General features: G+C 38.2%; 1 protein-coding gene across 1 annotated transcript; it reads right to left on the bottom strand.

The window, feature by feature from the left end:
- Window positions 1-118: 118 nt before the first annotated feature.
- On the bottom strand, window positions 119-12147 carry LOC135693311 (E3 ubiquitin-protein ligase pellino homolog 2). The gene is made up of 9 exons (XM_065211752.2): window positions 11864-12147; window positions 8230-8283; window positions 7170-7299; window positions 6385-6675; window positions 5976-6167; window positions 5242-5337; window positions 3984-4091; window positions 2563-2697; window positions 119-2021 (listed from the first exon to the last, which is right to left on the bottom strand). Exons 1-9 carry the CDS (start codon window positions 11956-11958, stop codon window positions 1785-1787), a joined length of 1338 nt encoding a protein of 445 aa, XP_065067824.1. The 5' UTR covers window positions 11959-12147; the 3' UTR covers window positions 119-1784.
- Between the last annotated feature and the right edge of the window lie 4507 nt (window positions 12148-16654).

A 16654-nucleotide genomic window follows, 5' to 3' on the forward strand; every position in this document is an offset into this window, starting at 1 on the left:
CAGTGCCGCAGTTGCTTTTGGCAAGTTTCAAAACAGGCTGGTTAAAATTTACTAGGCATTATTGCATTGGACTGCGAAAGATAAGCTTGAGGCACAAGAAGCATGGAAAATCTTACAATAGCAAGGAAACAGATAAGAGATATTATCAAAATAATCACCAACTACTATCCAATTTGGATTCTTAAAACTGTTTCAAATAAGTTTAAATGATACATGATATGATGAAAGAAACAAATTGCCAGGGGCATACGCATTAAATTACATTTAGCGAGCAGAAGTTCGATATCTTTTTATGGTGCACTTATTGATAAATATCCATTTATGCTTCAAAAAGCAGTGTCGTTTTATAACAACGATGGTCGGAATTTTGGCGTTATCTAAAAAATATTAGCAAGACATTCTACAAGACTTGAGAGCTTCTACACACTACAAACGCTATAAAAGCACTACTGGGCCACGGATGCTGCCCAAAGCAAAAGCCTTAGATCATTGACTAGCAAGCACAGCAGACATGCTTTGAGAAGGAAGATTTATAAAACGGTTTTAAGGACGGTTCAACGTAGCCAACACTGTAAGGAATCTTATAAAATTTAGCACTAGCTACAATGCCTGCCAAAAGTCTTGGAACACTGACATCAATTTCCAAGGTCGAAATCAATCATCCCCCTCTCCTCTACAGAACAATGTTGGTTTACTATCAAACGGGTTAGGATTTTAGGAAGCACTTTCTTTTGCGCTACTTTTATGATATTTCTCTAAATCATCAACATTGTTTTAGGGGGAAGGGGGCGGAAGTAGCAATTCTTTTTCATGAAAGGAATGAAAGATATCAAATGCAGCGTAAATTGCTGGGTGTTCCAAGTACTTTTGGCAGGCATTGTAGTTGTATTCGTTTGGGTAGGAGGGGAAGGGGAGGGGTATGTGGGGTGGTAAGTGATTGAAAACTGCCTACAGTAGCGTTTGTTTATCATTCCACCTCAGATGATTAAACCGATAAGCGAGAAAAACGAATCGGAGATTTCAAGCTCCATGACATCAAGGTGATAATATGGGTCTATTTACAGCCATATCGTTGAGTTCTGCGTGGAACAAATTCCTTGTAGTCACAAGGACATTGTTGATTAGCAAGCAACATACTAGTATTCTCTACCGGGTACGCATGAAACTGACTTAAAGTATTAATAATCACTACCTGAATGCATAAATACTAAGGCAAATAAGTCCATACATGGCGGTATAACGAAGTGCCAACCATAGGAAAAAATGAAAGAAGATACCTGCGCATGTTTGCTGCGAAAAGCCATAAAATACAACGGACTGTCGGTTTTAGCAGCATTGGTTCAATTTTATCAAACAGATGGAGTGACATGCTATAGACAGAGCAAAACACGCCGGAGGAGGAGATAAAAAGTCAACACACAAACAGCCACAGCACTGTTCCTTCAAGCGAATAGTTTAAATTTTCGTGTTTGGAACATTAACTGGCTGCCATTACAACAAAAGGTTGGCTTAGAACTCTTCAAATGCTGTTATTGCTACATATCAACTCAATTAGTAGGATGGCTATCAGACAAACTAACCGATTCGCACCAGTCAACGACACCAGTCATCGACAACTGCCAGTTCGATGTACCAAAACTCCAAACTATGTTCTGCTATCTTTCTAAGAATAATAAACCTTGTATGCAATTATGTTCCTACAATTTCTAAAGCAGGCTCGTGTAACGACAGGATCATTACATCTGTTTTAAACAGTGCAAGGGGTTACACAGGTTTCGCCATCTCTACTCTGTTTGGATTATCAACTTGACATACCCGTCTTCGCCTTCCAAAGGTTTCGCACAAAACGGGCAGGCAGACCTAAACTCGTCTTTTCCATATGGTAATGGGACCTGTGACCAATAACGTGCAGTTGCTTCCGATGTCACGTGTCCGCAAGGGCAAAATGCATGGGTGAGGGGTCCGTTATCAACATAGAATGCAGGCTCCATACCAAACTTTAAAGGAATGAACTGTCCGGCCTGAATGGAAAGTGAAATATCAAAATTTTCATTATTCGGTGGAGTTGTATGACACCGCTTACTCAACTCAAAGAGATTAAGCAAACATTTGACAGTTCGTAGTACCACAAGGATCTATGTTGAGGCCCATTCTTTTCAATTGTTCTATCGCAATGCTAACGGAAACAACCAAGCTATTCTCCACCACAATGGGTACCCAGACACACCTATTACGTCTTAATGTTATATCTTGAAACCTTTAACATCAACCAGCCGTACTGTAGTTGACTCACCATAGCTAGCTGATCCAAGTTCAACTCAGACATGACATGCAATATTTGGAAGAAATTACAAATATAAATTATACTTATTTACTTTGATTGTTGTTTTGACATAATTTAAGAACCAATTCAAGAGCCTATTTAGCCTGCTTTTTTGAAACAATTTTATTAAATAAGAACCAATTCAGCCAATTTCAGAAAATCACAGGTTCTACCATGCTAGCTGTACCAGGTAGATTTATCGGGTATCCGGTAAATTTATCGAAATACCAAAGAAATACCTCTCGGCAAATGGGACAAGTTCTTTCACTTTCCTCTAGTCTCTCGCTTGGTGCATGTGTTTTCCCCCAGGAATGGTAGCCATGCACGTGACCACAGCTGATGTAGACATGTGGAATCGCATGCATGTCGATTTGCTTTCAAGAAAATAAGAGACACGATGCAAAATCTAGCGACATATAAACCTATAAAATGTACTGGAATCCAAGAGAATTAACGTTTATACAAAGGAAATGAAAATAATGATTTAGGCTTTTTTTGGTAAATGGATGGATTTTGGTACAAAACACTTGGTTCAGGAAATTCATTAATTTTCCAAGCATCAAAGCGGCAATCACACGACGAGCAATGTTTGATGATGCAAGTTAGCTATATACCAGAGCCATTATGTAACAAAAATAGATACAACACAGCTCAGTGAAAAGATACACTGCAACTGGACTCAAAGATGGCGGCGGAAGCGCCTTCTCTAGTTAACTTCGACGAAAAGCTGAAACAGAGATTCTTTGACATACACAACTTCATTGCTTCATGTCACATTGATGGACAAGTTCCAATGTTTTCAATTTCACAACAAGCGATTTCGCGGTCTTGGTTTTCAGAGGCTTATTATACCCATTTCTTTAACAATCAGCAAATTGAGTTTCAGATAGGCGGTTCCTAATATTATCAGTAATGCGAGACTGGATTGTTCTTAAGTTGTTCTTGAATTGCCGGGACGTAAGTTAAACAGTTTAGAAAAATCGGAAATGCACAATTTTGCGTTTCATCAGTTCTAATAGTTTCGTTTTCACCACTTTGCCACCTGAAAAGAATTTCATTTTCTTTGTTGCGGGGGAATTCGACAGGTCGTGCCAATAACTGGGATGCTCATGTAAATAAACTTTGTTCGAAATTACATTTTACAGCACCCCAGTCTCAGCTCGTTCTGAACTTGTTCAAAATAACACACGACAGATATAAAGCCAAGTCGTTTAAAAAAGCTCAGTTTTTTAATTCGTTCTAGTAAGACCGCTCACATGAAACTGTCAAGTACAATAGAATACTCTAATCGCCTTGCCTTCTCTTGGACGGAGTTTATCAAGCCCTGAAAACATCACACATTCGATTGTTAGTTATTGACTAGGGAGTTAATATACAGCGTTGTTTGACTCAGGGGAGCAAGACAAAAGATAATAAGCAAACACATGTCTATTTCAAGCTTAAGCCTTTTTTAAATCTGTCACGCGTCTTTGATTATTAACCCGCTTTGAGAATCGATTTCTTACAAAAATATTTTTATGTAAAGAGGATGTGTGAAATTGGATTGCACGTAATTGCATGCTGGGAAATAACGTAAATTCAAGGGCCTGATGTTGCTAACATTGAATGTCCAATACAACAAGATAAACAAGCAAATAACAATTTTGATACTTTATAGTACCTTTTGGTTGACTTGATTGGATGGGAACCTAATGGTCATGAGACCCACTGGACATTGCGGTCTCTTGGCATTTATATCGTCGCGCTTCTTGATTAACTCCTCGACAGTCTGCAATGCAAGAGAAATCAACGGGCATTCATCGACTCAAGTCAAAACAGTGGTCTGTTGATAACTGCTAAAAGATGTTTAACAAGATTAGGAGAAAATAGCACAGCTGTAAGCGAAAACTTTGGTGCAAATGAAGAAGGAAAACAAACTTTGGCGACGATTTCCCTAAACAGAAAACTTATGTACAGTCTACAGGTCTAATTAATAACACCACAAGTTAGGTTGTTTGTATTGAAAAGCTTTTTCAAGAATTCTTGAATAATCGATAATTGTAATGGTACTACTACAGCTAGATTTATTATCATTTGGTAGCTACTGGCGATAAATAAGGATATATATTCAACTGTGTGATCAAAACCGTTACATAACTAGCAACGCCGAGGGGCAATTCACTATTGCAAATAGCGTACGAGATTTTCCCTAAAACAAAAGGATTTATGGGGATTTTCAGATAAAACAATAGGATTTTCACAAAAGGTGTACGGGATTTTCTTGGGGGTGATTTGCCCCTCGAGCAACGCTATGTTGCCAAATCTTTGCAGAAATCTTTTCATATAAAGACATGATGCTCATCCATCCCTGGACATAATAAATTGAGCTTTTTGGCCATTCTAACAAGACTAGGGAAAATCAATGCTAGCATCATATTGAATGTGATAATTTCTCTTTATTCCAACATCAACGTAAAGCACTTTGTCTTGATGATAATCATTGATCACTTTAACTCTCATTGGCTGAAATATGCAGTAAGCTATTGGCACGTGCTGTTTTTGGAAGAACACAGATAAGGATGGAGAACAGGATTCCTGGAATTTTATCGTTGAAAAGGAGGATAAGTGAAGATATTAGACAAGATGGGTGACAGAAAACAAAGAATAGAGTGAGAACAAAGAATAAGAAAAAGACAAAGAAGAAAAAGAAGTAGAAGAAAATGTAAGAGAAGTGGGAGAAAAAGAAGAAGAAGGTAAAGAAGAAAAACAAGAAGAAAAAGGATAAGAAAAAGAAGTAGAAGCAGAAGAAAAACAAACCTGTTCCGATCATCGGGTTTCCGAATTCAGAACGTGCCGGAAAAGACATTGCTCAGAAGGACACTATACTCGTAAGAATCTTAAATTATGCAGAGTCAAGTGAAGCTTAAAACATCATTTACCGGTGCCTTCTCAAGGCCTTCAACAGTCCTGAACAGAAGGACGACGCCACAAAGATCAACCATTGTCCCGTCTTTTAACGTGTTATTATCTGTTGTCTACGAGAAAATACAAACATATTTAGAAATAAAGAAATCCGTCTACAATCCTGGTTTTTACCATTAACAATTTATAAATATCATTTCAGGACATTTCAGGTCATCTAGTAAGGAGATTCTCATTTTGAAGTCATCAAGTTGATGATACAAAGGTCAATACCGTCTTTACGAGATTCTTAGGACAATGATGAAATGTCCGGTAAAAACGTGTTCGTGTTGAAAAGAGTGCTTGGAGTTAGTAGGGATAAAAGTATATTATTACCATTTTATGATATAGAGAATAAGAGCCAAAGAGGTCGCGAAAGGTGGCTTCGAAAAAAGCAAACATTAAAACCAAACTGACGCAGCATTCACGCAGGTCGAGAAAAGTATATCTTGTATTTCCTTCGAGTCCCAGGGTAGAATGAATAGGGCGCTATATCCGGCAGCAACCACAGTATACAACTAAATGACGAACAACTGAGAATAAAAACCTAAAATTAGCAGATGCTGGTGAACCACTAGACTACAATCTCTAACAAAAATCATTAACGGTAAAAATTCAAAGACAGAGCGGAGCAGTCCAGATTGCTTAGGCGACCGGGGTCACTTTTAGAATAATGTTTATACTGTGCTCATTTAAAGAAATAGCAACTCACTATCCGCTGTCCTTTTTCTTTAGCAGACCGTGTTTGCCTCAGTGAGTAGACATCTCCCGCCACAGACACCTCCCGCCATATCCCAGGCTTCATCTGTTTGCTCCAGTCTCCCTTCTGGTGCATCAAAAGGACCCCGTTCGTTGTCAAGCCGTCACTGCTACCATCTTCCCGTTTCCATTGCGGAAGGTTCTCCTGGAAAATGTGAAAAATCTTAGAAGAATTCACAACTGACGCAGCATTAACACATCATTAACGCAGAATCAGCTTTATTCGCTACAAAAGTCACTTTGATAGACAAGGTGATCTTTTGTGATATTTAAAGCTAATCTTAAAAAGTTCATTTTGCATTTTAAATAAGCTTTCCGTACAACGGTAAAATTGACCATAACAGCTGACAAAGCAGTCTTACCCCAAGAGATATGTGGTTCTTTCCATCAAAAGCAGCGGCCAAAACCTTCACCGAATGCGGAGGATTTCTCTCCACATTTACCCGACATGCAAATCGCGATATCGTGCTTCTAGATGCAAACTTGTCCGATATATTCTCTTCACCGGACACAGTGTCCATGACAATAAAATCGATTTGGTTTTCCGCAGACCTTCCGATTTGAAACATGTCAGTGTTTTTGTCTATTTCGTGAATTGCTACATTTTTTGTAGCAGGTCCGTTAAAAGTACAGCGGTAGGCTGTGTCCGGTAACTACGAGGAAATTGAAAAAGACTTAACACAAAACATAACACAGAGAATTGAGACTAAGAATAAGCAATTCTTAGGCTCAGCTCTTAGCAATTTGACATGCTTTTAATGAGTGATAGGGTTCACTATTTACTCAAACAAGACACAGTGAAAGAAATTTTTCAGAAATGACTGGGGGCTGAAGCCCCCTCCTATATACGCATGCTTCTGACAATCCTGACAATAACAAAAAAAATCTGTTAAGTAGGAGTATAAGAAGGATTCAACAGGGATACTCAGAAATATTACGAAATAAATGTGAGCATACGCAAAACGTTTCAAAAAAATAGTTAGAAGAAATGTTCCATAAGCCCCCTCCCATCCCAGCCTACACACGTCAGCCTCTAGAAAGAGAGAAGCCCTGACACTGCGCTATTGTATATGTAGTTATAACCTACAAAACGCTAATGAAATGTTGTACTGAGATGTGACACGAGAATCAATAGTTAACTACTAACCGCTTTTGCTTCATCAGAGTTCAAAGGGCATTCGCTGGCGACAGAAACACCGTTTGCCATCGATCTTTGTTCCAACTTAAAATATGTCTTGTATCGTCCTCGGTTTTGTAAAGGAAGTTGTCCGTTATATCTGTAAAATGGTCGACAAAAGATTCTCCAATTTAGAAAGATTACTAGCTAAATCATCTAAAATTGAAACCTCATTGTGGAAACCCGCCATTATTGGGCCAATTTGCAACAAGAATAAGGAAAGATTGGAATAACCAGATTTGGAACTGATTATCATCTTTCGTCAACCTCTGCTGCTGCCAAAACATGAATTTGTTGTATTTCTACCCCTTAAAACTTCTGAATAAGCAAAGCATAATAATTCGCCCTAATTATATTGTTCGTTACTCTTTAGCTGCACAATACTTCAAATTGGCTCGAATTGGTCCATCGCATTTAAACGGCATATGTCGCATTAGCAGTTGGCTAATAAAACAAAAGCGCTTGGCGTGGAATTCAATTGTTTCGTGACTTTTCATTTTTTTAATCAATTTTTACTGCCGCAAAAATTCACCCTCGATTCCATGCTTTGTACTAAACAAAAGATATAATTGCACTGCATCAGCCAATCATGTTCAAGACACACGCCCTTTAAAGTATTAGACTCCCTTCAATACATACTAAATCTTATTTTGGCTTCTGAATGAATGATCAAAAGATCCTTGAAAAATTATCCTTGAATTATTCTTTCAATATATTGACAGCGAAATGGTAATTCATTTATGTCTTTGTCAAGAGCAAAATATGCCTTTATGATAGCAAGTACAAGTAAGGTGAGGTATCCAAAGAAATCTGCAAAATTCCCAATATATTAACCATTGATTGTAGTTCACATGGTTCCCTAAGCGAGAACAAGGAGAAAAGGAACAGCGAATTGCTTTAGTTGAGACAGTCATTTAAATGCTACAACAAGACAAGTCAAGTGTGCTAGCCTTACTCAAAGTAACATGCTTCACAGTGTTTTTAGTTCTTGCTACAGCTTAATATATAAAGAAATAAATGTAACACCTACCCATAGACATACAGGGTGCCGTAAGGTATTGAAGGTGCAGCATACTCATCCTCTCTGGAAATTAATATGACTTCAAGTTTAAAACAGCATATTCGTTTATTTGCATGTTTTAATATTATTAAATGCAGTCATACAAAGAGAGGGGCCTAATATAGGGAGGTGCAAAAGCCTCAAAACCATCCAAAAAATCGGCCAAAACCCACAACAGAATAGGATGGCAAAATGTGCTGTGACACAAAAGCCAACTTTCTTGCTCATAGGGGAAACATTGCTAGAAGAAACTTGTGACAAGTTCTTATCGCTCTCACTCTCTTTCACTGTTGCAATGGTTCAAACCTCATTCAACACCTATTGATTCTATGTTTTGATTAAATTATTTCCAAGTTGTTTCCTTAAAGCCGTAAACCTTTCACAACTTACATGGAAAGACACAAAACACACTTCATGCTGAAGTTGCAATTCACAGAAAATCAATTGCCAAATCAATAGGCTGCACACATAAATAGGGTTGACACTGCAGAGTTGCAAACCCAACATAGCCCCTCCCCCAAGAGTAGAAAATGAGGAAGACCATTTTAATGGTATAAAATTCTTAATACCTTTATAAATTTTCTTTCACCTACGATGTTAATGCATAATTCTTTCCTTCCTTCTCAAATGGTATTTTCCTTCGCAAGTTCAGAATTTTGCCTTTACACCAAACATGTATTCTTGCTGTACATTTATTTTTGGCAATCTAGTTTTGAAAAGAGGTTTTAGAACACTGGAAAGCTATGGTCATTGGGCAGTTCCCTGGTCTTTCCTCTCAACGTGATCACACAAAATCATTCCTTGGTCAGGAAATACAGAGATCTAGTGACCAGGTTTAACGCTGGTTGATAGTTCAATAACTTTGAATAACAATATAACTCATTACACATGCAATGTACAATTTATCACATGCTTTTGCTTTGCACTTTAACAATATCCAACAGTATCAGTATCTTTGTAATATGAATTCACAATAGAAACTATGACAAGGCAATGTCAGAAAGATCTTTTCAGAGTATAAAAAGAAGCATCACCATTAATCCGAGTCTAATAAAGCATCCAGGAGGCTTATTCATAGATTAATAGTAACTTATTCTATCCACAGTTAGGTGTTAATGCTTTGTTCATATAAAAAGGGCCTCAAACTATTGCTTAAACAAAGAAATGTCACAGAGGTTGGAGGGGCAGCTGCTTCTGGCTAGTACACCAAAAGGCCCTAAGTCTATATCAAAATGCTTCCATTAATTTTCTTACCATGCAGTTCATGTAGAAGCAATGAAAAAGTATTGAACCAGGTCAATAGGAGCAAAAGGTTAATAAATATAGCATATGATGTTTCTGATATCTTTTTTATTAATTCAACTACCAATAAAGTTTCCATGGAGTATTTCCACTGAGTCAAATCATATCATCCAATGGGAGCTTGAAAGCCACCCTTATGCAAAGACACCCTAACTTTTCATTTTCTGACCCCTTTCTCCTCCTACAAGGCCAGTATGATGCCCTGGTGCTGGCACTTCCTCTCGTCTTAAATAGTATGGTAATTCTAATGAGTTGAAAACACAAAAACATGAACCAACAATGTACCTTTGGAACTAAAAATCAATCTATGTCCTACATGAAGCAAAAGGATATTGACAAAGCAAGCAACTTTTTGGCTGAAGATGTTTTTTCTTAAAAGTTGTCATAATTTTACTTGCACCAAGATTGCTAGCGAAAAATGCTTTGAAAATACATGCATCTCTGTCCCTGGAACCTCTCCCCCTCAACCCCTAGAGCCTTTTCTAACTTCATGATTAAAATGGCAACCACCCTTGATCCATTTGACATTTATTGTTAAAGAAAATACACTTTTGCTCTTTTCTTAAAAAGAAAAGGCGTGGTTCTCAACTGATATTCTGGAAAAAACCAACCTGCTTCTATATATTAAAGTACACTGTCATGAAACCTCTTTTCTATAGTTTTAGCGTATGCTCTGTATGCACACTTCAATATATTTGAATACACCCAGGCTGAACTCAACACCACAGCATCAATAATCCACAGACCACAACCCACAGACTATATCTATACTTCCATTAGAAGCACTTAAACCTTTTTTGGTTCAATTATGAACTACTTCAGGGTATAAACCAAAGGTCATGAGGTTTGTACATATATTCCATTTTTACAGGAAATTCTTAAGTTTGTCAATGTTCTTATTCTTAAGTTCATTCTTAAATCTATTAGTTTGCCCATGCCATGACATTCTATGGTCTTGATAATTCCTTTTTCACTCTTAAAACCAATTTATTTGACAATAGCAAAATTATTTCTTTTGCCAATTTCGGGAACTTAAACTAAAGGAAAGCCAATTTTTAAGGCCATACTCATTAAAAATAATTTCTAAATTCCTGTAAGTTCTAATCAGCTTTGTAAATTTCATCCAAATTTTATTCCAGTTCTAGCATTATCTTTGCACTGGTGAAAATTAAAAATAGTCTAACGGATCCGGGGAAAATCAAGACTAACTTCATGTTAAGGCTTGGTTAAGCAAATATTTTCTAAATTTTTGTGGTGATATTTATGATTTGTGCTTATATGCACTAGTAAGAGATTAGAAGATAGAATAACGCATCATGATCCCACAAGCATCAGGAAAAAATTCCAGAAAATGGCAGAAACATTGTGGTTTCAAAGTTAGAAAACTTGTGGGTTGGCAAAATATCAACCTTTTCTTTCTTGGCCAAAGGCTTAGAATGCAGTTGTGTGTCAAAATGTATACTGAAGAGAGTTGAATCTTTCTCTGTATAAATAAATTTGCAAGATTTTCGATATCAGCTTGGCAAGCTCTTTTTGGGCAGCATCATACCATGAAGCTATGCACTGTTGACACAGGAGTGGCATTATGTTTTTATGCTGGTAGTATATTGAAAAAGAAAAATATATGAGATAAACTTGCTAAATTTTGGGGAAAATTTTACTGGCGCAGGGCAGTGCAATTCTAGACCTGAATTCTGTATTTTCAGGTTTATAAAGCAGTGATCCAGTTTTTGTGATCAAACGTTAGAACCTGTGTTTTAAGGTAAATATTGTTCCTATCTCCGTTTAATGATGTCTTTATTCAAATAAAATGATCCTAACCACAAACAATGAAAATGCGCACAAAGCACACTGTGAGATTTACTTGTAAACATAAAGTTTGTGCCTAAATTCCCAAAGTTATCTGTTGTTTTTCAAACTGATGTTGAAAAGTCTGCTAGCCCTCGTTCACCTTCGAAAGGGTTCTGTGCTCTCGTGACGTGATAATAAAAAAGTTACGAATCTAGATCGATTCAGAAGCAGACGAACACATGAACAACGATCACAATCAAATTGAAAAAGTTTTTCGTCATTAGCCAGCGTGATCCGCAAAGTTAATAAATGAAATGTTGGCAGATCATCGTTTCGTTCGAACAAGGTCGTGAGCCCTGCCAGGAAATACTGTAATTCGGTGGCCTGCCTGTCAAAAAACCTCTTCATAATCAATATTCCGTTAGCATTAGACTTCATTGAAACAATCAGAAAAGGTTCTTAACAAAACATAACATTTTCAGACATAACAGGCCACGATTTCTAGTGTTACCTTGGAAATTTGTCCAAATTGCTGTCTTTTTCCGGTTGATTCTTTTTACGAGGCTTCGTAGTGCAACAGAAACAAGCGCACAATGTAGCTGGCATTGGGCACACGAATCGCACCTCACCGCTTTACTTTCGTTATTATGAAGGCGTTAAGTTAACAGAAGATGTTTTACTTCGCCCTTGACACGATTGAAATGGTCTCTGGCTACATTTCCGCACCCATTCTTTCTTGGATAAACACGGAGCACTTAAAACAATTTTTTTATCACAGGCTCCTCCGTTTGTTGCTTATTATTTCTCGCACTTGGTTGCTGCTGCTGCATGACAACGCAGACGTCAGACCGGACAGGAAATGAACCGGGCGGAAAGGGTTGGATTTGTAAAGGAACCTCTCCCGGATTCATGTTGTGCCTTAGACCAGCGTTAGGCGCTCCAAGTTCATTCCATTTTTAACCTTCCATATACTGCTCCATAGGCTCCAACACAGATTAAAAAGTGGGGAGAAATATAAAAGATCTTGAGAAAAGCTCTATTGTTTTGCAAAAAAGTGGGGCTATGGCCCTCGCCCACTTTCGTCGGAGGCTCTTTGTTTAGGGGGGGGGGGGCATGGGTTCGTGGCAGACGTAAATTACAATTCAAAACACAACAAATTTATAGAAAAAGCTTAAAAATTGTTTTTGCATCTTTATTGGAAGGTGGCAAGGGAGAGTGTCTGTAAACGTCAGCTTTGAGTTGGTCCCAGAGCTTTTTGTCCACTTTTAGTTTTCATAAGGGCAACGAAAGCTCATCTTCAGTATTTTTCAGTTTTCTGAAATTTAGGGTGGAAAATTTTGGAAGACCGAGGCAAGAATTGGGTTAAGCCTCCCCCCAAATTGGAGAAATATAGAATGTTACAGTTTCTGGCTTTAGCCACCCCCGCCCCCCCTCCCAGGAAGTTCCCTGGTCTGGGGCTTGAAATTTTGACAATCAAGTTCCACAGGTACTCAGGTACGAACAATTCTCTATGTAGCACTCTCGCTCCTGAGCAAAACAAAATCTAGAGTTGCACTTAAGATGGAGAAGAAAAGCACTTGAACATTTTCATGAATTGTGTTTTTCTGGAAAAGAGTGCTCGAACCACTATTTGGCTCTTCATGGTTACGTTGTCTTCCCTCTTTTTTCTCGCTCCATTCATTATTGAATTCATTATTTATATGATTTCTGTACTTCAGTTTCCGATAATGGATTCTAAATGTTTTTAAACAATTTCAATGCTTAACAAGAGTATCAATAGCTACTTATGATTTACCAAAGCGCTTTACTCTTTCGCAACTATATTGTATTGCGGTTAATGTTGTTGAATGAAATGAAATTGAAAATCATTCGCAATGCCACTAGAGCGAAATTATAACGGGACCAGAATTAGCAAACCGTGTTGACTTCACAAGAAAGAATCTGCTAACAATATTTATACAACTCAGGCCCGGTCGGTACCGAGGGGGAGGGGGGCTGGAGCCCCCCAATAATTGTCAAGCTGTAGTATGCTTCCTTTATGACAGTGTAATGAATGAGAAGAAAAACAATGGCAGCCCCCCCCCCCCCCCTAATATGAATTTCGTCCCGACGGTACTGCAACTGCAAGCCTAGAACCTCTCTCCACTTTCTTTTCGCCAATAATTGAGAAGCGGAATAAAGACAATCTCGTTATACAGGCTGTCATTTCACGCAAACGCAACCCTTACTTTCCTCCTTGTTTCTATGGATGGCGCTGATTTGGACATTTCAACTTCATTTTCACAATTTCATATTGTTTGTGCTTGTATTTTAGATTTAACGGAGAAATGAAGTTTGTTTAGTTAGTTAAATCTCCCACAGCAAAATCTCCGGGTGAAACTTTACCCCCTTAGTTGCTAATCACGGCCAAATCGCTTATAAAATTTTCATCTTTATGTCGTCATAAAATCAATATCGAGGACAATGACATAATGAAAACTTTAAAGTAGACTAAAATTCTTGCTCTAAATCCGAACCTGGGGTCAAAATTTTGTTCAAAATTGTTTGAAGAGTTTTCCAAAATGAGGCTATAAGTTGAATTCGTGTATTTCTCTGTAAGTTGAATTTGTGCATTCACAAGTCTCAAATCCATCCTTTCTTGGTTTACTGCTTCCATCTTTGGGATGGTGCTCCTAAATCTCTGTGTATGTGTCGCTGATCTCGCTAATTTTTAGAGATCTTACCACTGACATTGCTCTCAGGAGACCAGAGATGTGATCCCTGGTCCCCTGAGAAATTTAGGCAATACCAGACACTCTTCCAATGCTCATCCTTTCCAAGTCTCTTCGCCAAATTTACGAACTCTGTCCCAGAACTTATCCCTCCTCCTTAGATCTTGCAAAATTAGGAATGCGCTGTCATTCCTGCTTTCTAGAATCTTAAAACCTGTTTCTATTGAAGACTCAAACTAACAAGCTTGATGTTTCCTCCCTCTCTTCCCCTTCCTTTTTCCCTTGTTGGGGCTTCGCTATAGACTCCCTGGCCTTTAATTATCATCACTTCCTCTAATGTGAGACCCTCAAATTATTCGCAAATTATCTCACGTTATGGCCCATGCGGTGAGAGACGACATTCATCTTGCGATTATAGTGGGAAACGATTAATCTAGGGCTAGTGTGATCCTTATCGCATCCTGCAAGTAGCTTGTTAAAGCAAGTTGATGAGTTGCTAATATTATCCAAAATGGATTATGCCGATGTCGTATTTCATCCTCTTTCATTAAGACTACAAGAACGACTACAAAAGGTGGAGAATGCAGCTGCAAGTTTTGTTCTAGGCCGTTACGTTAAAGAAAAGGATATCATATCATTAGGCTGGTTACCTATGAAAGAGAGACGAGAATGGCACCTTGTGAAGCTGGCTTTTAATTATATAACAGATCATAACAAACCAGCATATATTGACATATCATTAAAAGAAAACAGTAAACATCTGAGATCAAACTCTGCACCACAAATTGCAACTACAACAAAGTCAAAAATTTCGAGGAACAGTGCAGCTGAAATTTTTAACAAGATGCCAAATGCGATAAGAAATTCAGAAACGAAAACCGAATTCTAATCAAAACCTAAAGAATATTTTCTTACTGGAGCAAAAAAGAGACTTTTAGTTTGATTCATAAAGAGAAGAACCTAACTTTTAATTCCAATTTACATTTCTTGTATTTAAACTATTTTAATCTCTAATTTTACATCGTGTAGTATTTAACGACCAGATGAAGAGCCACCCTATGGTCTTATAATCATTTATAATCATTCGACGTATTGGTATAGTCTTTTTGAAGGGTAATAAGATGAGGGTGGGCTAGGAAGTCTTTGCTTATCCACAGTAGAAGACTATACCCTATGTCATTGAACAATGGAAAGTCACTGGTGTTAGAGGGGCAATCGCCCCATAGTTTTTATGTTAAACAAGCCCCTGCCTATTGCGATGTAATTTGCCACTGCAATGCGAACGCTGAATTTGCGGGTCTTTTTTATGCGCACGCGTTCACATTCCAAGATGAAAAAATGACGTGTACTAGGTGGAGTAAAGTGGTGTGATTTAAATTTACTTGTAAAAATGCGGCGATTCCATCCCATCTGCCTTCCCATGAGCTAAAACAACAAAGCTCGTACAAACAGGTCCTAAAACGTGTAATATGTAGCATAAATAACAAATTAGATGATTATAAATGGAAAGCTATGTGCCATTATGCATAATTAACAAACTCCATTGTACACAAGATAAAAGAATCCTGCCAATGTCTTTATTTTTTGCACATGGAGGAAAGCGAGCACATGCTACATTGAACGTGCAGCCCACTGATCTATAAAAGACTGGATCGAGCTTCTAATGTGACCCGAGTGTCGTCATCCGAGAAGAGGGCCCCAGAACAGCCCATGATAGGAGACGGCCTTAAGTGTCAGTCCTAGCAACGTTTTCAGCTGCTCTGGCCTTGTTCTTTTTCAGGATTCATACACACAGCATTGCAGCTTTCACGAATTCATATCGTTCAAGTATTGTTTTTGAGGAATCGCTTCCCGCTATTGTTTGGGGCCCTCTTCCTTTTAAAATTGAACGGGCTTCAAACTTTGGTGTTTCAAGACAATAGGAAGCTCAAACCAGTGGTGCAGCCCCGTAACAAACAGGGATGCCCCTGGGAAAGGAATCTCTCTGGAAGTAGACCCTTCTGCTTGGAATAAATACCTTCAATTTTGAAAAATGTAAATAGAGAATATCGATAGATGAGATTTCACCAAAGGCAGCAATCGTTCAACTGTTCATAACAATGGAAAATAAGATTCACTCCAAGAATCAATAAAGGCAGCCCAAAATACTACACAATTCAAGAATTTGATTAAAATTTGGTTCCCCTAAAAGAAGTATACAAGTTATATTTTGCAGAAAGTAATCTGTCTTACGCAATCCTTGAAATTGCTTTATGTTAGTCTTAATTCGTGTGTTTTCGCTATTGTAAAAATAGCATTAAATAATCTATAAAATTCAGTACGATCTATTTACAAAGCGACATATCGAACGGTAAGCTCTTACCAAGTTAAAACGGAGAACGACCGTTCTGTGTTTTATCTTGCTCTAGCAGAGGCCCATACCATCGCAGAAGCCCAAACCCTCACAGGGGCCCATACCCTCACAGGGGCCCACACCCTCACAGGGGCCCATACCATCGCAGAAACCCACACCCTCACAGGGGCCAGAAGTCCACACCCTCACAGGGGCCCATACCCTCGTGGAGGTCCATACCCTCACAGGGGCCCATACC

The sequence above is a fragment of the Rhopilema esculentum genome, chromosome 11 (assembly GCF_057945365.1).
Source record: "Rhopilema esculentum isolate cy_ngs chromosome 11, ASM5794536v1, whole genome shotgun sequence".
Classification (NCBI taxonomy): Eukaryota; Metazoa; Cnidaria; class Scyphozoa; order Rhizostomeae; family Rhizostomatidae; genus Rhopilema; species Rhopilema esculentum.

Excerpts from the sequence above, each read along its gene's own strand:
- LOC135693311 (XM_065211752.2), bottom strand. The coding sequence starts at position 11,958 with ATGCCAGCTACATTGTGCGCTTGTTTCTGTTGCACTACGAAGCCTCGT. Across the intron at positions 6,168-6,384 it reads AGAACCACATATCTCTTGGG|GAGAACCTTCCGCAATGGAA; the intron begins GTAAGACTGCTT and ends CACATTTTCCAG. Across the intron at positions 2,698-3,983 it reads CCAATCAAGTCAACCAAAAG|CAAATCGACATGCATGCGAT; the intron begins GTACTATAAAGT and ends TTTTCTTGAAAG.